Source organism: Mus musculus, chromosome 18, assembly GCF_000001635.26.
Source record: "Mus musculus strain C57BL/6J chromosome 18, GRCm38.p6 C57BL/6J".
Classification (NCBI taxonomy): domain Eukaryota; kingdom Metazoa; phylum Chordata; class Mammalia; order Rodentia; family Muridae; genus Mus; species Mus musculus.
The window spans coordinates 24280657-24302500 of record NC_000084.6 but is presented as its reverse complement, the minus strand read 5'-3'; the positions used below and the strand labels follow the sequence as shown (position 1 = coordinate 24302500).

The window sequence follows — 21844 nt, the reverse complement described above, 5'->3', positions numbered from 1 at the left end:
GAAGCCCAAACTCGTCACTCCTCTGCCTGCTGCACCTGTCTGCCCCTGTGAGGGCTGTGCATGGCATGGACAGAAACTGATTCATCTTGGTGTCCTCTGGGCCAAAGCACACCCCTCCCAAGTGAGGAACCCAGAAAAGCACAGAAAACATTGGGGGAAAAGGCCAAAGTGGGATTCATTTACTTCAAACGGATGCAAAAGTCAGGTGAGCTGGGGGCTTTCTCATGCTGAAAGGCATTCTTTTTTAAAAAATAAAAAGTTATTTTATTATACATATGGTTGCTTTGCCTTGAGTGTATCTGTATTGTACATGCATGAAGTGCCTCCAGATGTCAGAAGAGAGCTTTGGATCCCCGGGACTGGGGTTACAGAAAATGGTGAGCTGCCATGTGGGTGCTGGGAATCAAACCCCGGTTCTCTGAAGAAGTAGCCAGTCGCTCTTAACCACTGAGCCGTGGCTCCAGCTTTAAGGAGTGTTCTTACAGCAACTCCAAGGAGGAAGAGTCCAGGCTGTACATGTGGTCCAGACAGGTTGTCATCTGTCTGCTGTGAGCCCATTCCTCTTTCTGGAGTCATTAGTGTGCCCAAGTTGCCAGCACATTCTCCCTTGCAGTCTCTCAGGGAGAGGCTAGGAACCTGGTTCATCGCTTGCAGGTTTCCACTTTTCTTTCACGTGATCCCGTGGACGCAATACTAGATAACAAGCCCACGGTGTTCTGCACTGTCCTTTGTTGGGCTTCCACTCAGCAGACAACGCCTACTGTACAATGAAGATCAGCTGCTCTGGCTAAACCTCTTCCAAATATAGAGAATCCAGTCTCCACAAGAGGAGGCACAGTGAATGCTACGATTCTTGCAATACATTTTTATTGAGTATTTGCCTGTGCCAGACACTGTGTAATTTGGGCAGGTATTCAACTCCATGGTTTGCGGGTTTGCGGAGGTGAATTATGCGACAGAGAAATGAAGCTGACTCAGGAGGCTAGAGACATTTGATTCCCTCTGGATCTAGGGTTACAGTGGCTGAGCTTGTACACACACACACACACACACACACACATACACACACACATACACACACACATATACACACACACATACACACACATACACACACATACACACACACATACACACACATATACACACACATATACACACACACATACACACACACATACATACACACACACATACACATATACACACACATACACACATATACACACATACACACACACATACACACACACACACATACACACACACACACAAATAGTAAAGAAAAATCACTTTGAAGCTTTTTAGAGGCAAGTCTGGTTGACTTATAAATCTCTGAAGATTTATAATAGTATCAGTAATTAAAGCTTACTTAATGGTTAAAGCTTACTTATTTTCTGACAAATCTATTTCTTTTGGGAATAAAATTATTACAGTTTCCCGTGAAAAGCATTTACCCCCAGTGGTCCTAAGGCATCCCTGTGAGTTACTACAAAGCCATAGAACCTGAGCTCCAGCCAGGACTTCCCAGGCCTCTCCCTGCTCACAGGACAGGTGATGAAGCTGCGGACCACATAGTCACCAACCACCTGCTGTCGGCTCTATTCAGCTGGGAATCCTTTCCTTTCTGAGTGTTTCAGTCTTTAAACTTTGAAGATTCCATACATGTATATAACATACCCTGGTCACGTCCACCACCACCTGGACCTTCCATTGCCTCTCCTTCCCAGCGTCATGTTCTCCTTTCTAAACTACTTACTTATCTCTTTTAACCCAGAGCCCAGTCGGTGCAGTTGGTGAATGCATGATCCTACAGCCATTCTCTGTGGCATTTTGAGCCAAATTCCCAGCCTGGCCCAGACTGCCCTGGAACTCACTATGTAGCCCAGGCTGGAATTCACAGTGATCCTTCTTCTCAGACTCCTGAGTGCCTGGACAATAGCCATGATGCAAAAGATGTAATGATGTAAAAAGATGTGAAATGATGTAAAAGAAAAACTGGGACCCAAAGCTCTTGCTTTGGTGAGCTCCTGGTCACCCTCCGAGCGTGCCAAGCCGATAAGAACAAGCAAGACATTTGAGAGGGAAGGAAGGGAGAGGGAGAGGGAGGGGAGGGGGAGAGAGAGAGAGGGAGGAAGGAAGGGTCTACTTGAAGCACCTGAGTACAATGGAGATAATCCTCCAAGCATTTCTTCGAACAGCAAAAGTCTGCTTCCTTCCTTCCTTCCTTCTTTCTTTCTTTCTTTCTTTCTTTCTTTCGTTCGTTCGTTCGTTCGTTCGTTCTTTCTTTTTAAATCTGGAAACATTGACACAGGCAAGCCTCAGTATCACATGTGAAAGTGGGTATATGCCTGAATATGCTAAGTTTAACAATGTCTATTACTTGGTTAAAGAAAAAAACTGCATGGGAATAGAGCAGAGTGGAAAACTTAGTAATGTCAGCACTGAGACAGCTCCAATGACATTAGGCTTGAGGGTTAAGAGAAAGACAGGCACTTACTCAGAAAGAGAATAAAACACACTCAAGTGTCCATATGGTCTCTCCAGGGGAGGGTCACTGCCTTGGTATTAGGGGCATAAGACATTTTGGTGACTCTCTGGCTACATTTTAAAAGGTTGCTAAGAAACATTGTTTTTCCTTTTCTCTAGATAAATATTATTATAGCATGTCTCTGGATATTCCATGAATGGAATTATAATCTGATAAAATAAACCAGGAGCCTCTAGGGGTGGGAAGGAGTTGAGTACTTGCTCCTTCCCTGTAAATAGGGTTTCTGGGGGTCTTCACAGAGACCTGCAGGGCGTACTTGAGAAAGTAGAAGGCCTTGTGTTAGTTCTGCTGGAATTTCTCCATGTCAGCTCGTGATCTTCAGCCAGAACCCAGGGTGACGGGCTCCTTGTCCTCATTTTCCCATAGACAGACAGATCTGGTCTGTCTCCACAGCCTCAGTAGTGAAACCATGAGTTATTTATCTCGTGGAGTCATCTAGTTTCAGGGTAGCAACAGAAAAAGCTCTTAGCTTTGGGCACCTCCGCTGAAGAGGTGGCTCTGCCTCATGTGGAAGGTAATTGGGGAGCTGTTTGGAAATCCATTTAAATTAATATTGCTGGTCTAGGTTTTAGATGTAGGTTTTCCTTCCCATTGACTGGAAGCATCCTTTGGATTCGTCTTTCATGAAATGCTGATCAGTGTTCAGTTTATATCTTCAAGAGTCAGTTCTTTAAGAGAAACTCCAGTACCCCCGGGCTCTCTTGACACACCAGATTTGGGGTGGGGTCCTGAGAGTGGGATCTCTAACCTGTCAGTGGCTCACAGTCTGAGAAGTCTGAGGGCGTCCTTGAGTACTCTGGGCTCCTGCACTGATGTCAGGTCAAACCCCAGGATCCACACAGAACACCTCTAGATGCCATCTTCCAGATCCCCAGAGATTCTATTCTTAGTGACTCCAAGTGGCCCAGCTGGGGAAGCAGAACAGCAGAGCTGTTGAGGCTGGGGACACACGGCCTCAAAATACAACCATAGGAGACCAGACTGCGCCACCTCAAAATAAAGTTCTGCGGTGTATTTTGAGTGGGTTATTCTGAGAACTGCAGATACTGAGTAACTCTGAAAAGCTGTGCGTTCCTCAAGAGATTTTGACTTGTCTGAAGTCTGCTACTTCAGGAAAGCAGTGTGCCAGAAGAGAGTCAAGACCTACTGACAAAACAAAGCAACCTTTGTTCCTAACCCCTACACTTCCTCCCCTGTCCCATAATTCTTCACGTGATGCCCTCTGCACGTGCCCGTATCCATTCCCATTCTTGGGAAGCTAACATCATCTCGACCCTCTTTGGACCCTCGTTTTTTATTTGTTGGGGTGGGAGACTTTCAAGCTTAAATATATAATAACACGCCAGGGATTTTTGTTAGTGTGTTTAATGTCAACTTTTAGATCAAGGAGTCTAGAAGGTGGAATCATAGCTACTTTCCCCCTACCAAGACCACACTCTTTCCTCAACATCCACAGTGTGCAAGGTGACCTGGATTATGTGTTCTCTCAACTCAAACAGCTATCACTTGTCCCCTTAAAGCAGGGACTTCCTCTTGGCGATAGAAAGCCTCAGGTGGGCTGAGAAAGAATGGCCAGTGACTGGGACTTTTAGGATCCAGGGCACTTCGGCTAAGACTGCTATACCGACCTTCATGGGTAGGCATGGACTACTTTGAAACTTTGGGTGCACAGAGCTGCAAATGGAATCTTCCATCCCAAAAGTCCCCTTTTGGGTCTTATAAAACTACCCCCTGCATCATGTGGCACAGTCTCCACTCCCTCAGCGTGGCTGCAGCGCTTCAGTTGTTTTGATTAAAGAATAGCTTTGTTTCTGAAGAGGTTGGTCTTTCTTTTATATTCATGTTGCCTTATCTAATGGTGGTAACCAACACCTGTTTAACTGGACTTAAGACAACTTAGCTCAACAAACATGGTGTCCCGTGCCTTTTATCCCTGTACTTGGGAGTCAGAATGAGGCAGATTTCTGTGAGTTTGAGGTTCCCTGGTCTACAGAGCCCCAGGACAGCCAGAGGTACTTAGGGAGACCCTATTGTTGAGGTTTGATCTTTTGATATGTATTGCACTGATAAATACTGGCCCCAAAGGCCTGGTTGCTCCTAGGAACAAGAGAATCTGCACATACATTGTGACCTTGCTCCTTAATTTTAGACAATTGGTTAAATAAAGATGTTGACAGTCAATAGCTAGGCAGAAAAGACATAGGTGGGGCACCTAGGGCAAGTAAAGTCATAAATCTGGAAAGAGAACCTACAATCATCATTTTATTAAAACAGTATAATAACCCTAACTACACTCTAAATATTTGTCCTTATACCTGCAGATAATATAGTCTTCAACCCTCATCAAGGAAATTTCTCTTTGCAACAGCAAGAGACCATTGCCAAGAAAACCACAACTGATCAAAATGCAGACTTTTGGAGTGCAGTCCAAATGGTCTCCATCAAGACTTTCCAGGACCTCGGCCCACAGGAGAGGCAAGATGTATCATGGCAGAATCCTAATCCTCACATTAGTCTACTTGACCACTACCCTCCTGCCCCAGCCTGAGACCCAGAGGACAGGACGTCCCAAAACCCAACAGTGACCACTTTGTCAGACTCCACAGATTGTCAAATGGCTCAGGTCTTTTGCATTTGCCTTGCCAGATAGCCGCCATTTTTGGTCCCTCTCTAGGGAAATACTTAGGTCTTCTTTTACCTGGTGCTTGGACTCAAGGGTCCTCATCCCCTGGAGCTGAGACACTGGGCTTCATGCATTCTGTTTATCTTTGTTTCTGCTGAGATCCAAGTCAGCCTCACTGGCTCCTGTGAGACAGGAAAAGGGGACCTACCTTGTCTTGGGGTAAGGGGTAGTGCATTCCTAAAAGCACTCAAGCATGTAAGTAAATCACTATTCATGTTAACAGGAAGTTATTTTAAGAGCATGTTTTGGTGTATATTTTCTTGTAAATAGGTTAAAAAAAAAAGAGCCACTTTGACTGCCTAACAACTTTGGACTCTCTACTGCTGCCCTGCTGCCTTAAAAAAAATAATTGCTGGTAAACTAACCCTGGGATCCCTTCCACCAGCCTGAGGACAATTTGGAATACTCTACAGAATACTCTACAGCAGTTCTGGGGAGTCTACACAATGACCAGAGTGCTTGCTCTGGCTCCTGAGGGTGTGGTCCCAGCTGGAACTATTTTAAGCATCCCATAGTAGACTTTCCTGCTGCCATTTCCACCGAGGCCAGAAGAGTACTGCACCTGGTGATCCAGCAGGACAGCTGTGATTTGTGGGTACAAAAGAGACAAAGCCATGCTTGGTGAAAGCCCAATTCTTCATCAGCATGAAGGTCTACTGAGATGATTGGTGCAAACACCCCACCCCTGGATATCTAAGTAGGCTGCCTGCATCTCTTGGAGACCCAGCTGGGGACGCTCTGTGTTGCTGCTGCTGCTGCTACTGGTGTGTGTGTCAGTGTGTGTCTGTGTGTTGTGTGTGTCTGTGTAGTGGAGGGCAGATGACCCTATTGGGTGTCCACCTCTATTATTCCTCCTTTGAGACATGGTCTATCACAGAACTCAGAGTTCACTGTTTTGTCTAGATTGGCTGGCCATTGAGATCCCCGAATCTGCCTTTCTCCTGTGCTGACGATATAGAATTATTCTACAGAGCCTAGCTTTTATGTAAGTGCTAGAGGTCTGAGCTCAGCAAGCCATTTCCCCGGATCTTAGGGGTCAAACAACCCTTAGGTCAACTGAGGTGACCTAACACCATCAGAAAACACAGATATTTACATTATGATTCAAAACAATAGCAAAATTACAGTTATGAATTAGCAACGAAAATATTTTTAAGGTTGGGAATCAGCACAACATAAGGAATGTATTAAAGAATTACAGCATTAGGAAGGTGGGGAACCATGGCTTTAATAGCATCTCTTGAGCACTGTTTTCTTGCCTGCTTTTGATCCCCATCATAGAGCAGGCTGAGCTGGCAACCGTGAGAAAGAGGTCTTGTGACAGCAGAGCAACTGAGGGCCATGATGCCAAGGAGGTGGATCCAGGGCTTTGCAGCTGTGCAGCCTGTTAAGCCCTGGAACTGGGCACATTCTTCTTCTACAGAGCTGATGAGGGGCAGGTGTGATCTGAAACCTAAGGAGCCAGACACAGAAGCAAACTGTGAGACATGCAGATCTCTGCCACCTCTTTATGCAAGGAGTCCCTTCTAATCACCAGAAGGGTCCTCAAAGTGGAAGGAGGAGGAGGGAGGAGGGAGGAGGGAGGGGGAGGAGAAGGGAGGGGGAGGAGGAAGAAGAAGAAGCAGAAGAAGAAGGAGGAGGAGGAGGAGGAGGAAGAGGAGGAAGAGGAGGAGGAGAAGGAGGAGGAGGAGAAGAAGAAGAAGAAGAAGAAGAAGAAGAAGAAGAAGAAGAAGAAGAAGAAGAAGAAGAAGAAGAAGAAGAAGAAGAAGAAGAAGAAGACGACGACGAAGACGAAGAAGACATCAGATAATAAAATGTGAGCCATTGCCTTACTGGTCATTGCTAGCTCTGAAGACAGAAACAGATGAGAACACAGGCAGCCTCTAGAAGCAGGAAAGGCCAAAAGATGAAGACCCCCTCAAAACCAAAACAAAACACCAGAACTCTGTGTGGCTAATGCTTTTCTTTTAGCCCAGGTCAGACTCCTAGCCCACAGAACTGTTATATGTTTGTGGTGTTTAAAGCTGTGTTAACCTGTTACATGGCCATAGAAAATGAAGAGATTGGTAAAGGAGAAGGCCCTGAGCTTTGGCTCAGTTTGAGGATGCAGTCCATGGTGGAGAGGTAGGCATGGCAACAGGAGCTTGAGGAGGTGGGTCATGTTGCACACACAGCTAGGACACAGAGCAACAAAGACCAACTCTGACATAACCCATACTCAGGAATTATGTGACACGGATTTGATGACATCACTCATAAAAACCACTTCAGTAAGCAATTATGAGCACCCTTAAAACAAGTGAGGAAATAAAGAACGGGCTTAGCAAACTCCAGAAAGCAAGTGGGAGACACAGGACATTTAAGGGTGGAGGATTGGGATATTTGAACTAAAACTACAACAATGGTATCCAAAAGCTCACTGAACAAGCTCAGCAGCACACAGGAGAGGTCAGAGAGGAAATGACCGGTGAGGAAGAACACAGAGCAACAGAAATTATCCAAACTCCACAGAGCCTCAGGAGAGCCTTGCCCATAACGGCAGAGCAGTGCCGTGTCAGTGCAGTTGTGTGAGGAGAGGAGAACTGGTGGGCTGAAAAATTCTTCAAGGGAAAGATGGCTGAAAATACCTCACATTTAGCAAAAGAGACAATCCTATAGTGCCCAGGAGCCTAGCAAACCTCACTCTAAATAAGATAAAACCAAACCAAATCAGCACCCCAACCAAACAAAAAAAACTCCATCAAGACACATCAAAATAAAACGTTTCAAAAACACACTCACACAAAAACAATTCTCATCGGTAAAAGAAAAATGACATCTTGTCTATAAAGGAAAAATGATTCAAAGGATAGAAAATTTCCCATCTGAAACCAGAGGCCAGAGGAAATGGCCTAACATTTTTCAAGTGACAAAAGAAAGAACTGTCAATTCAGAATTCTGTGCCCAGTGAAGATATGCCTTAGGAATGCAGGGTGGATACAAGTTTATTCAGACTGAAGGAAACCAAGGGAATTTGTGGCTCCTATAACTACCCTCTGAGAACAGCCATAAGAAGTTACTGGCACACAAAGAAAACAAGGAACAAATGGACAGTGCCATTGCCCCTGCTCCCCATATCTGACTTCATATAAAAACTATCTCAAAGCCAGGCAAGAGGCACCCACCTATAGTCCCAGGCACTGGCAAGAATGCCTGAGAGCTGCTTGAGCCCAGATGTTTAAAGCCAACAGGGCAACACAGCAGAATCCACCATGAAAGACAGCATAAACAACACCCAGAGACCAGAATTTAAAAACCAAAACATAAAACCCTTCCAAGAAAGCTGAAGGTGAATCACTGTGACTTTGGTGTTGGCAATAGTTTCTGGACTAAAACAACCCATATTTTATTACAAGTTAAGGCCTTTATAAGTACGTCATGAAGACAGTGAAAACAAAGGCCGGGAGATGGCTTAGCAGTTTAAGAGATCTGGCTGCTCTTCTAGAGAGCCCAGGCTCAATTCCTAACACCTTCATGGTGGCTCGTAACTGTCTGTAGCTCCAGTACCAGGAATCCAGTGGCCTCCAGTGGCCTCTGTGGGCATGCAAATGGTGCACAGTCTTACACACAGGCAAAACATCCATAAACTACACACACACACACTCACACACAAGTATATATACCATACACATTATATATACATATAGATGTGTGCATATTATATATGTATGCACATACACATACACACACGTCTATATTTACTTATTTAAAAGGAGCCAGTCATATGAAGTAGCACACTGCAACGTCACATAGAAACAAAATGTCCAGAGCGGACAACTCTACTTAGGGAGAAATTAGATTAGTGGTTTCCTAGGAAAGAAGAGAAAAATGCAGATTAGGGTGTGAGAGCTAATGGGACGGAATTTCTTTCTGCACTAATGAAATGTTCTAGAACTGAGAGAACAACTCATTGTGTGTAATTATGTGGACATACAAAAACATTATTTTAAAAAGGTAAAACTCCAGGACTGGAGAGACTGTTGAGTGGCTAAGAGCCAGAGGACCCGGGGCTGGAGAGATGGCTCAGTGGTTGAGAGCACTGGCTGTTCTTCCAGAGGACCAGAATTCAGAATTCATTCCCAATACCCACATGGCAGCTCGCAATTGTCTGTAACTCAGTTCTAGAGGATCTGGCACCCTTGTACAGCCATGCACAGCCATGCAGGCAAAGAACACCAATGCTCATAAAAATAAATAAATAAATCTTAAAAGAGGGGGGAGAGGACCCGAATTCAGTTCCCAGCACCCACACTGAGTGGCTCATAACCACTGTAATTCAAATAACCAGACTTCAGGGCACAGCAGGTGCTATCAGGGAGCTAAGTATTTTGGCACATGGCTATGCTTGGGAGGCTGAGACAGGAGGGCTACAGTGTGAGATCCTGTGTATATACAAAGACTTCAGAACAAAGAAAATTTCCAGAGACAAATAAACCATGAGGACAGAGAAAAGGGTCAATGGAGCCGATGTGGTATATACAGCACAAGCTCTCACACAGCTACTACACATTAATACACCAAACAACAGAACTGCAGAACCCATGAAGCAGAACTGACAGGCCTGGACACACCAGGAGACTCGTTATCCTTCCTGTGACAAGCCATAGAGCAACAAGGAACACTGAACATGAACAAGGGAAGCAGAATCCAGCACCAACCAACAGCTTACTGGCATTTTTGTTATGCTCTACACAACAACAGCTCGAGTGCATAGACTTTCTAAATGCCCATGGAACATGAGCCACTATAGATCAAACGAACCTCTACAAATTTAAAGGAATTAAAATCACACAGACTTGCTCTGTAATGACAACAGATTCAAAGTTGAAATTAATACAGAAAACAATTGGGAAAATCTCCAAATACTTTAAACATGGTGGCACATTTGTAAATAATCCATGGAATGGGGGAAATATGACGGACAACTGAAGAAGCAAGAGTGTGGTGATAAACTCAGGGGAAATGAAAGCAACACAGCAAGACACAAGAGGAAGCCAGCGCTGAGAGGGGAGGCCACAGCACCGAGAGACATGGCTCAGCAATTATCTTGGAGAAACAGAGCAAAGCAAAGCCAACAGAAATCAAACAACAGAAACATTAACAACCGGAACTCAATAGGACTGAAAGCTGAAAAACAGAAGAAGATCAGTGAAACCAAAACAGATTCAATGAAGACATTGAGAACACTACTACCTTTGCAGCCAGCTAACAAACGCAGCAACACCAGGACCAAAGCACCAGGACCACGTGGCCGCTCTGCAGAAATACAAATGGTTGCAAGGGAGTACTACAAACCCAAAAGACAAAACTTCAGCAACTTAGGTAAAGTGGACCAGTTCCTCGGAGAGTACGACTACCAAACACATTGACCGTGAAATAGAAAATTTTAATTTCCCTGTAATTACTTAGTGAAAACACCGTAAAGAAATTTCCAGAGGGAGACCCTGTCGGGATAGGGGGAGGCAGAGAGATAGTTCCAGGTTCAGAATTCTATTAAATGTCTGAAGAGTTCTAAATTATTTTTGTTCAATGTGAAAATAGAAAAGGAGCGAAGGTTCTCGTTTGATGAAGTCAGCATGAACCAGCTTACAGACCATGAAAATAATAACACAATAAACCCCAGACTGGAACCCCTTGTGAGCCACAGGAAAACATCCAGGGCAATCTAAAATAAAAACATTCATCTGTATGACGGTAAAAACAAAACATGAAAATGGAGAGAAAACCAAGGCAGTGAGGAGACACTTAACTACATGTTGGCAATCCCAGCCCAGGAAGGTACAGAAAAATTCTAAAGCAGGTTTCAACAGGGTTTATTTCAGGGGTACAAGGCGGATTCACTATCTGAAAGCCAGTCAGCGTAGTCTCTCACTGTATTAGCTTCAGATTGCCGCTGTAACAAACTACAGCAGCTTAAAACAGACGAGATAACTGAGCAGTTAAGGGCCCTTCCTGCTCAGAGGACTTGGGTTTGGTTCCCAGCATTCACATCAGGTGGCTCACAACAGCCTGGAACACTAGCCCCAGGAGACCTGATGATTTCTTCTAGCCAGTCTATGCGCGAGCAAATTATCTTCCTGATATAGAGGTCATAAATCTACAATGAGCTTTCTCGAGATAAACCAATAGGGTTATGGCCCTTCCTGGAGGTTTTAAAGGATGATCTGTTTCCTTTCCTTTCCCTGGCTCTTAGGGCTACTTGTGCTTTTTGGCTGGTTGTCCCTTTCAACTTCAAAGACACGATAGCCATTTGAATCCTGTCTCTGACAGATGATATCACCTCCTCCTTCCACAGTTAAGGACATCTGATTACATTGGAGCTGCCCAACACAAAATAACTTCCCCATTCTAAATCAGCTTACAAGCACCCTTACTTCAACCTGGAACTCCAATCCACTGTTCCAGTGACTAGAGCACGCCTGCAGGGATTGTCATTATCCCATCTGCCATGTCACACCCTTAGATTCTCCACAAGATTCATCAGCATCTCTCAAGCAAGGTCCCTCTGTCCAAGATGCCCAAAAGTCCGTCTCACCAGCCCTAAGTGTCCAGATTACTGCTATTCAGATATGGATGTCACCTCACGGCTAAAATGTTCTAGGGCAAGACTATCTGCCTATGCACTGACTACTGAGACTAATTTGGGTTTCCCCTGAGCTCTAGGCAGGAACATATGTGAAGCCATTTCATGTTTTAAGTGCTGGTCTGAGTCCATCCCCACAGGCCTCTAGTTAGTCACCGGTACCCATCCCTCAGGTCAAAAGCTGTAGCTTTGTCCTGGGCTCGTTTGTCTTTCTTACATCTACATTCAGTAGGAATTGAGGACAGATGTGCGCATATGAATGTGGTGTGTGTGTGTGTGTGTGTGTGTTGTATGCATGTGCCACCCACTCTATCACTAAGCTACAATTTTAGTCTCACAAGTGCTGGTTTTATCTTCAAAATCTGCCCCTCAGAGTTGCCACTGTCATTTGTGGCTGTAAAGGAAGCACTCTTCCTGTACTCCTGCGGTCAGTGCTCGTCCTGATACGAGGTCCTCCACACAAGGCTGGTGTGGCAGCACAGAGGTACCAGTCCACCTACTTCCTGCCCCACAAGCATTCTTCCTCGTATACACAGATTAGAGTCTGAGTTCTCAGCTCTCCCCTTAAGCTTACAGAGTCCAGCTCCTGCCTAAGTCTCAGATCCTCCCTGACTCCTTATCGAGCCTGCCCAAACAACTTTGCTGGGGGTCCCGCATGCTCATGAAAGTCAGGGCCTTTTTCCCAACTGCTCACCATTTGGAAAACGGTTCACCCATGGCTTGTCCTTTGGGCATTGGTCCCTCTTCTGGAGGACTGTCCCCTGCTCAAGGATGACTCCTCCCTGCTTTGTGTCTCCAAGGCTCACTGCAACTGACTTGTTAAAAAAAAAAAAAGAAAAAAAGAAAAGAAAAAGAAATCTTGCATGTCGTGTCTGTAAAGGCCAGAAGAGGGCACTAGATCCCCTGGAACTGGCGTTACAGTTGTAAGCCCTCATGTGGGTACTGGGAATCGAACCCTTGTCTACTGGAAGAGCATCAAGTGTTCTTAACTATTGAGTCATATCTCCCTTTGTTTGTTTACGTAGTCTCTTCCTACCTCAACCCCCAGCAGCTCCGTGAGACAAGTTCAGCATTCTGAATGGTAGGAGACAGTGTACATTCAGTTGATAAATGACAGCCACCCTCAAACAGCAGGAACAAATTGTTGGCTTGATATTTTTGCCTCTCCTTTCTGTTTTGTGTCCTGCAAGCTACACTTCCTGAACAGTCATGAAATAATGGAGATTACATGCATCCTTGTTTTGTTCTTGATTCAAATAGCAAGGTCTCTAGGGGCTGTGGTTAAATATAATGCTGGCTATGGTCTCAAGGAAAATCAACCTGGAGTAGTCTGAGAAGGCATGTCAAATGAATTGCTTTTCTCATGATTTATCAAATGTTCACTGTGCCCATGGCAACTTGACTTCAAGTCCTGTGCTGTCTCTGAAGCCAGACTGATGGCTTCTCTCACAATGACCTGCTCACCCATCAGCTCCAATGAAGAGACTGTCTCCTTCTGTCCCCACCACCCCCTCAGGACACACAGTCCAATGCTGAGACTCAGCTGAGAACAGAAAGGGGCGTTGTCTCTTCCCCAGTACATGCTTTTCGTGTGGAGGTCACGGGCAAGCTTAGTTCTTAGTCTTTAGGTGCCATCTACCTTGCTTGCCAGTTCACTAGCTGCTGGCTAGCGAGTTGTTCACTTCCCCAGTGCTAGAGTTACAGGTGCATGTCACCACATCTGGGATACTTTATTTTTTAAAACATGGTTTCTGGGAGTCAAACTCAGGCTCTTATGCTTGCAGGGTAAGCACTTTTACTGATGGAGCCTTTTTTCTCAGTTCAGAAGTGCCAAGTTCTTGGTGCTGATGAGGCAATAAGTTGGGCTGAAGGTGCTCGTGTGAAATCTGATCCCAGTAGCAGATACCTGCTGCAGCCAGCCCTTCCCTTTACCACTTTTGACATACAGGAGAGAGGCATTTGTCACCTGAAGGAGAGGAAGGCTACTGCTCAACTTAGCTATGGGTTTACCAAGGTTCCAATAAATCCTTGTTAATACAAATTTAATTGTTTTTAAAATTAATTTTAGGGTTTTTCCTGCCTAATCACTTTAAATGTACACAAAACTAGTTATGACTACTGACAGAAGTAAATGGAAGCAACTAGCTGATAAACGTGATTCAGTTCAATTATTTTTTAAATGTGTTGGTGGAGAGATGGCTCAGTGGTTAAGAACATTTGCTGTTTCTTCCAGAGATCCAAGCTGGTCCCCAAGCACCCATGTCAGGCAGCTCACAGCCAACTGTAAGCACAGCTCCAGGCAATCCAATGCACACACCCACATGCACACACCCACATGCACACACATACACCCACACAGTTAAAACTAATCTTAAAGATCTGAGTGTGGACCTTTTCTAGCCCTGGAAATCACTGTGGACCAGTGTGTGGCTTTGAACTCACGGAAATCTCAGCCTGACTCCAGATGCTGTGATTAAAGGCATGTGCCAGAGAGCCACCTACCACTCAAAGTAAAGAAATCTCCTGTGTCTAGCTGGCTGTCCACATTGTTGCTGTCCTATCTGGCAAATCACCACCAACTCCAAAGTCAAATAATGTGTCCCCTATACATTTCTGAAGGCGTTTTACAACTGTAGGTCTTACATTTAGAACTTTAACATATGCTTATAATGTAGGGTAAAGAGCCTCGAGGACACTGCCCTTCCACCCTAAGTGAATGATAAATCTCAAAATGAGGTAGTGTTCTCGTATTTTATATGTGCATAGGTATTTTGCTTGCATGTATGTCTTTGTAACATATGTATGTCTGGTGCCTGCAGTGGCAAGAAGAGGGCATCAGATACCCTGGAACTGGAGTTACAGATGGTTGTGCGAGATCATGTGAGCGTTGAGAATTGGACCTGGGTCTTCTTGACAAGCAGCAATGTTCATAACCATTGAGTCAACTTTCTAGCTACCTCCATTTTATTTAAAAAAAAAAAACTTTCTTAGCTATTTTTTCTTTTCCTTTACATGTAAATGTAGGATAATCTTTTATGTGTATATGTGTAGATGCCCCATTTGTGTAGGTGCCCACAGAGGCCAGAAGAGGGCATTGGATCTCTTGGAAATGCAGTTATGGTGTTGTGAGCTGCTTGACATGGGTGCTGGGAACTGAAGTTGGGTCCTCTGGATGAACAGCAAGTGCTCTGCTAAAGCAAGTTCCTCCATCTACAGGAATTCTTTGAGGTCTACAGAAATCACATTAGACTTTACTACTGCAGCTTCCAATTAATGTGCACTTCTGCATTTATTAACATCTTTTCCACCAGCTTGTGGTATTAGAGTAAAAATCCCATGTCTGCAGTTGGGCTAGCATGCAGTTCTCTTAACCGCTGACCATCTCTCTAGCTCCTACTTTGTAAACCTATGAGACCATTTCAGTTCCAACAAGAAAATCCGTTTTCCAGATAAAACAAGGAATTGAGGACCTGGCATGACAGTGAACAAAACACCGTTTATCAAGAAACCCAATAGGACTGAGAAACAGTCCGACAGCCTGTGACTGATGAGGGGCGAAAAGATTCGAGATACAAATTATCTTAGCCAGGTTTAGTAGTTCATGCCTTTAATCTCAGTACTTGGATAAAGGCTGAGGCAGGAGGACTGCTGTGAGTCTGATGTTAGTCTGGGCTGTAGAGTAAGATCCTGTCTTCCTCCTCACTCCTTCTCCTCTCAGTTGGAGTCCAATAGAGACAACATCTGCTTAACCCACTAACTGCTATGATGAAAGGATCCAGTTTACCCTCAGTAAAACCAACGTAAGGCACAACTACTCAGAGTATCATATATTTTCAAAGTATTTAGGAATATTTTAATTAGAAAAATAAAGGCAATAAGATTATCTAATAGGTTCTAAAAGTACCCATGAATTAAGTCACTCACATCCCCCCACTTAAAAAAGTGAGACACATTTTTAAATCACAACGCTGTTAAACTTTTACAATAAGGAATAAAACCATGTTGTTAGGGTACAAAAATCTGAAATTCTGAGCATGAAAATAATTTATTAGACATCTGACTTTTCAAACATTGGGCCCATTGGAGACAGAATTAACATAGCTCACAGAAGAGAAAAAGTATTCCAGCCAACACCGGTTTCATTCAGATTGCATGGGGAGTCTCTGCATCCTGGAGGACAGCCTTACCCTAAGCATCCATATATTCGATGCTGACGACTGGATGAATGATGACAGATGGTGTCACTGACGAGTGTGACTTCAGGAACATTCTTACGCACAAGAAACAGCACTTCCTGAAGCAAGTCTTTGATAATCAAAAAAAGAGGAATACCATCAAGTATCACCTGACAGACAGGAAGCAGAATTATGCATTTTGGCCAATGGGCTGCTATGGAAAAAAATGTCACAATGAGATTTCTGTAAAATCAAAAGGTAAACTTTAATTAACAGCAAATTTTAATACGTGATCCTGTTACTAAAAACCAGAGTAAAGAAAACCAAATAACAAAATAGAATTTAGGGAGGAAACGCAGGACTGTGATGTGGAATCACAGTTGCACTTCTTTGGCTAACTCATTAAAAAATGCCAATTAAACACTTTCAGTCCATTTTTATTTTGTGAAAAAGCAGCAAATCAACATTACAACTGAGGAGGAACCTGAGTGTGCGTCCGACAGGGAAGCACACGGCTAAGTGGAGTGGCAAGGGTTTCAAAAAACCCATTAAATGTCTGATCTCCCAATCTCCAGATAAACAGCACTCTGTGAAGTGACTCGCAGGGGTCAGAGGTTATTGCTGTGGAGACAAACCTGCAGTGCAGTAGCGTGAGTCTTGGGCATGAAGCACAATCAGCTCAGCAGAGTTAAGTGGACAGCATGTTAAGAAACTGTGTGGAGGGAGGGAGGCAGGGCGAGGCAGAGTCTGTACGCCAGTTGACCCAAGAACAACAGAGAGAGATCGAAAACTTTCCAACTGAGACCAGGCAGAGTAAATCTCCATTTTTTTTTTTTTAAAGAATGGCAATTAAACTTACAATTCCAACAGCCCACAAACCAAATAAGAATATTGTAAAAAGAAATTCAAACTATGTTCAGAGAGCTCACCCCACCCACTATCTCACTCTGAGCACCCCGAGGAAAATAGAAGCATCCATGACTATCACAGATGAAAACAACATCAACATCACTGGAATCAGTTTTTCCCCACTGAGGTATAAAATCTATATAGAAATCTCATACTATACTATAACAAATTGTACTTCTCATAATTCTTTTTAATTTCCTTTAAACCCTGTTTGACATAATTTTTATTGTTGTAAAAATGTTTTCATGATTCTGAACCTGGTTCCAGCTCTTTTCCACTTACTTTTCTATCAATATTTAATATTCCAGCTACTGATTCTAATCAGGAAAACTCTTCTTCACAAGGCACATTCAGCAGAAACGGCTGACGTGCACCCACGCTGTAGAAAGTGCATCTATCCCGAGAGCGCTCGTGCGCCTGTTTGGGATCTGAAGGCTTTGCCGCTGCTCTTGATGAAGACTCTTCCAGCCTTGTAAACATCAGTGTGCACAGTCTCGCTACTTTGCAGTCGCACGTCCTGGGACAGGAAGGCCGGTTCACAGCAAGTGAAAAGCTAGGAGTCTGAGTTTTAATGGCTGAGAAACCTTAACATCCCACAGAAGAGGGAAGCACTTTCCTTTTTTGCTACTGAAGAATGTGGCAGAATGTATGCTGAGGTAGCCCAGTCAATCCTTCCTTCTTTCTTTGTTGTTGTAAATTTGGTCTCAGAATATTTCTGGAAGGGTGACGTTTCGAAGAAGCCACTGCTGGGACCGGCTTCCAGTGCAGTCTCTAATGCTGGGCACCTGGCTGTCCTCCTCTGTGGCTTTATCCAGGCACTGATTGCTGTTCACATGCTGCAGGGTTAATTTCTGAGAGTGGCAGAGGGAAGCACACAGCGTAACTAGAACGTGGAAAAAGCAAACCCCCAGCACCGCCCCCTCTTTCTCTTGGAGACAGCACTGCACCACTTATCCCTGGATGGCCTAGAACCTGCTATACAGACCAGGCTAGCCTTGAACTCCCAGAAATTCACCTGCCTCTGCTTCCCAAGTGCTGGGATTAAAACTGTACACCACTGTGGCTGCCACTGCCACCCCTCCCCCCACCACATTTTATAGTTCCCTTAAAGTAAAAAGAAAACTCCAGGCCAGGTTAGTGACTACTAACCTAGGATCCTCCAACATATTCCCAACAACTATTTCCATGACTTTTCATTTCTCTGTGATAAGGCTATTTAATTCTATGATTCTAACCCTTAAGCTTTTAGAAACACAGGTCCTTATACAGACTCAATACACAAGAATGCTGGAGTAGCTGAGACACAGTACAATCAACCATAAGCCTAGATACCAAATCCAGACCATAGCTATCCTCATGGTGAGGGGAGGTGCTGTAGCACACAAAAGCACAGGATCTAGACTAGGTTGCTAGCCTAGGCAACTTAGGCTTTCTCACTTGTAAAATAAATATTACAACCCGGCCCACACTTTAAGAGGCTCTGTGAGGCAGTAACAACAGAGCAGAATTATGTGGTGCCTCACTCACAAAAGAGGCTGTAAACCAGGGAGGGAGATAGCTATCTACCTCAATGTTTACACTTTAGATTTGATACTCTCAGGCTGATTTTAAGAGTAAATTCATAGTGATTACGATCCACAATGAATCTGATAATGTGATCTAGACCAAAGACCGACAAGATGGCCTGGTACAGGGGGCACCACTGAGTGGTACCTGACATGTCAAGTAACTGTAACCATAACGAACACATGTTTATCTGATTTTTTAACCTTCATCTTCATTTTAATGTAATTCTTTTCTCTGTAAGATCTTACTTAAAATTTTATATTCTATTTTACTTTATGTGTATGGGTGTTTTGCTTGTATGTATACCTGTATGCTATGTGTATGCCTGGTGCCTTTGGAGGTCAGAAGAGGGCATAAGATCTCTTAGAACTGAACCACCATGTAGGTGATAAGAATTGAACCTAGGTCCTCTGTAAGAACAGCCAGTGCTCTTAACCACTGAGCCATCTATCCAGCCCCTGAACCATCATTTTCATGACACACCTTTTAACAGTTTTGTTAAGTTAAAAGATAACAAAAACTAATGATGGCATCCACTTCTTTACTTCTAGTTCTGCATCACCCTGTGCTGTGTCCAAGTGAGACTTGGCAAGTGACTGACCCGAGGTTCCATGTCACCTACTTTAACTCTCACAGATGCATGGGAACTGCACCTACGACACTAGAGCTGGGTGGGCGGGGACTGTGCTTCCTTTTCTAAAGCAGGTGGGTGTGGCTTCCTGACTGAGGATGGGCTTTACTGTGTGACACAGTCTAGCAACTGGGAGGCCAGATTCTACACGAGGCCACACTTCAGTCTTCAGGTTCAGTGGAGACAAAAACCAGTGCACAATCAAGGGCCTATTCAACTTTCCAAATCCCTAAAAAGGTGGTATCCTTCCTCAGGCTTGAGGTCTGCAGTACTAAAGCAGAAGAAAACCAAGCACAACAAACCTGTGATTGCGCAGTTGTTTTCCATCCAATTTCTAAAAGCACACATTTCCTTTACTTAGGTTCTTTCCTTTTCTGAGTCAAGGCTTACTATACGAGGCCTAGCCACAGACGTGCTGTCAGGCATAAGGAGTTATCTATGATGTAAACATGCTTTAAGGACAAGCGTGGGAAGCTTGGAAGCTTTGCTTTTGATGTAACAGTAATAACTAGTTGTTAATCTTTGGAAAAGTCAGAGTCCTTGAAGTACAATCAAGCCTTTATTAACTGGAGTACTTAAAGAATAAGCTAATAATGGAATTTTGTTCAACAAGGGCTAAGCAACACTTTTAAAATTCTCTTACTTATTGTATTAGTATACTTTCCTATCCTAAAATTAGAATGTGTAAAATGTGGTTCCATCTTAGACTGTAGCATCTCGCGAGGCCTTCCTGTCAGCATCCGGGCGTAAATACCCACGATGGGTACATGGTGATACTGAAGCTGAGCTGACACACACTGACCTTCAGCGTTCAGGAAAACTGCTCTGTGGAATCAAATCTGATGAGTTCTTATGGTCACTTCTCCCTTATTGCCAAAAGTAGATTGCAATAAAACCCAAATAAAAGTTTGGTTGGATTAAAAAAAAAAAAGCTGAGCCACAGGAGTGGGGCAGTTACACCCATAGTGGCAAGAGCACACAGCAAGAAACAAAGAGAACATCACATTGGGGCCACGTGTAGCAGCCGTTATTAACAATGCTAGTTACTATTAACACACAGCTACAGAGTGTAAATGTGCCTGGTGACATGCTGCAGCATCCACTCCTACAGGCAGCTGGGTACTCACCACTGGGTCATACTCCCAGAGCTGGTTGCCTTTTAGGTGGTGGCATTTGAGCATGGTGACTGGGCCATTAAGTTTGGAAACGTCCAAACAAAGGTCGTCTGTTCTAATTTCTTTGTTGGCAGTGTAGGAGAAAACCTGAAAAGCGAACATGAACCTATGTGAGCTTTAATAGTAAAAAGAAAGTATTCAGCAGTTTAGATGCCAACATTTCTACATTTTGTAGCCATGAGACAATGAAAATATCAGAATTAACTTCAACAGACACAGAGGAGCATATGAGCAGAGATACATGCCAAAACTCAAATTTTCCCTGGGCTATACTGAAATAACCTGGAACTATTTCAAGACACGATTTTTTGTACATTGTTAAAGTAATGGAAAGTTTCAGAAAAGCTATACCAATTTTACACAGAGTAAAGTGAAAACCACCTTAGGTCTCTGTAGGCTGACTATATTATTAAAGGCAGTCATTTGTTTTGTTTTGTCTTTTTTCTAATAAGAACAAAATAAATTTTGTGTTCAGCAATGTTAATTCGGTTGTCATAGAGGTCTTATTAAAAAAATCATTAGAAGCTGGGCGTGGCTGTTCACACCTCTAGTCCCAATAGTCTGGGAGGCAGAGGCAGATGGATCTCCATGAGTTCAAGGCCAACATGGTCTAAAGAATGAGCTCCAAGACATGAAGAAACCCTGTCTGAGGGTAGGCTTAGGTTGTGAGAAGAATTCATTACAAAGGGCACATAGATCTCAAGTTCAAGGCCATCCTAGTCTATATTAAATGTTGTAAGCTAGCCAAAGCTACACAGTGAGATCTATCTAAAAAATAAAATAATATATATATATCAATCATTACATTGAAAGTACCCTTCTGGGGCTGGAGAGATGGTTCAGTGGTTAAGAGCACTGGCTGCTCTTCCTAGAGGTCCTGAGTTCAATTCCCAGCAACCACATGGTGGCTCACAACCATCTGCAATGGGATCTGATGCCCTCTTCTGGTATGTCTGAAGACAGCTACAGTGTACTCACATATATGAAATAAATAAATCTTTAAAAAAAGAAAAAGAAAAAAAACGAAAGCATGGGGCAGTGGGCTGCCCACAGACAGCCTGGTCTCCAGCCAAGCATAGGTCTTGAACCCCAGAGCCCCAGTGGGCAGAGATTTCCACCAGCAAGGGACAGCAGGAGTTCGGCCACAGCTCCTGGGCACCTGGCTCCTGTCATGTAACTACAGCCTCCCACAGTGCCACCCCCGACACACACCCCCCACCCCCCACCCCGTGCCACCTGTCACACAATGTTCCAAGCTCCTGGCATCCTGGCTAGACTCCACCCCACAGTTACCTGACTATAGCCACAGTTACCTGATAGCCCAGCCAGCCCACTAGAAAAGGGACTGTTTGGCCCCTCCTTGCTCTCTAAGCTCTCACTTTTCTTACTCTCATCTCTAGCCCTCCTTCTCTCTCTCCCTTCACTCCTTCTCCATCTCCAGGTGGCCACAGCCGGCTTCTCTCCCTCTTTCTACCTTCTCTTTCCCCCTGCCTTTCTACAATAAAGCTCTAAAACCATAGACTGTCTCTGTT

The 21844-nt window shown here is 44.1% G+C and overlaps 1 protein-coding gene and 1 long non-coding RNA gene across 11 annotated transcripts in view; both read right to left on the bottom strand.

Annotated features, from left to right (window-relative positions):
- Positions 1-12733, bottom strand: part of Gm38565 — a 27623-nt gene extending 14890 nt beyond the window's left edge. For 3 of the 6 annotated variants that reach the window (XR_877228.3, XR_877227.1, XR_001782516.1), the window contains exons 1-2: positions 10467-12733; positions 2159-6687 (exon numbers count right to left, since the gene is read on the bottom strand). This is a non-coding gene — a long non-coding RNA (predicted gene, 38565). Of the gene's footprint in view, positions 6688-10466 lie in introns of all 6 variants that reach the window. The other 3 variants (XR_877226.2, XR_003952581.1, XR_877225.2) reach the window with 3 other exon arrangements.
- Positions 12734-15684: 2951 nt separating this feature from the next.
- Galnt1 (polypeptide N-acetylgalactosaminyltransferase 1) overlaps positions 15685-21844 on the bottom strand; it is an 81496-nt gene continuing 75336 nt past the window's right edge. For 3 of the 5 annotated variants that reach the window (NM_013814.3, NM_001361200.1, NM_001160404.1), the window contains exons 12-13: positions 20265-20399; positions 15685-17791 (exon numbers count right to left, since the gene is read on the bottom strand). In NM_013814.3, the coding sequence (NP_038842.3) occupies positions 17645-17791; positions 20265-20399 (282 nt within the window). In that variant the 3' untranslated portion in view covers positions 15685-17644. The remainder of the gene's footprint in view (positions 17792-20264; positions 20400-21844) is intronic. The other 2 variants (XM_030250335.1, XM_030250336.1) reach the window with 1 other exon arrangement.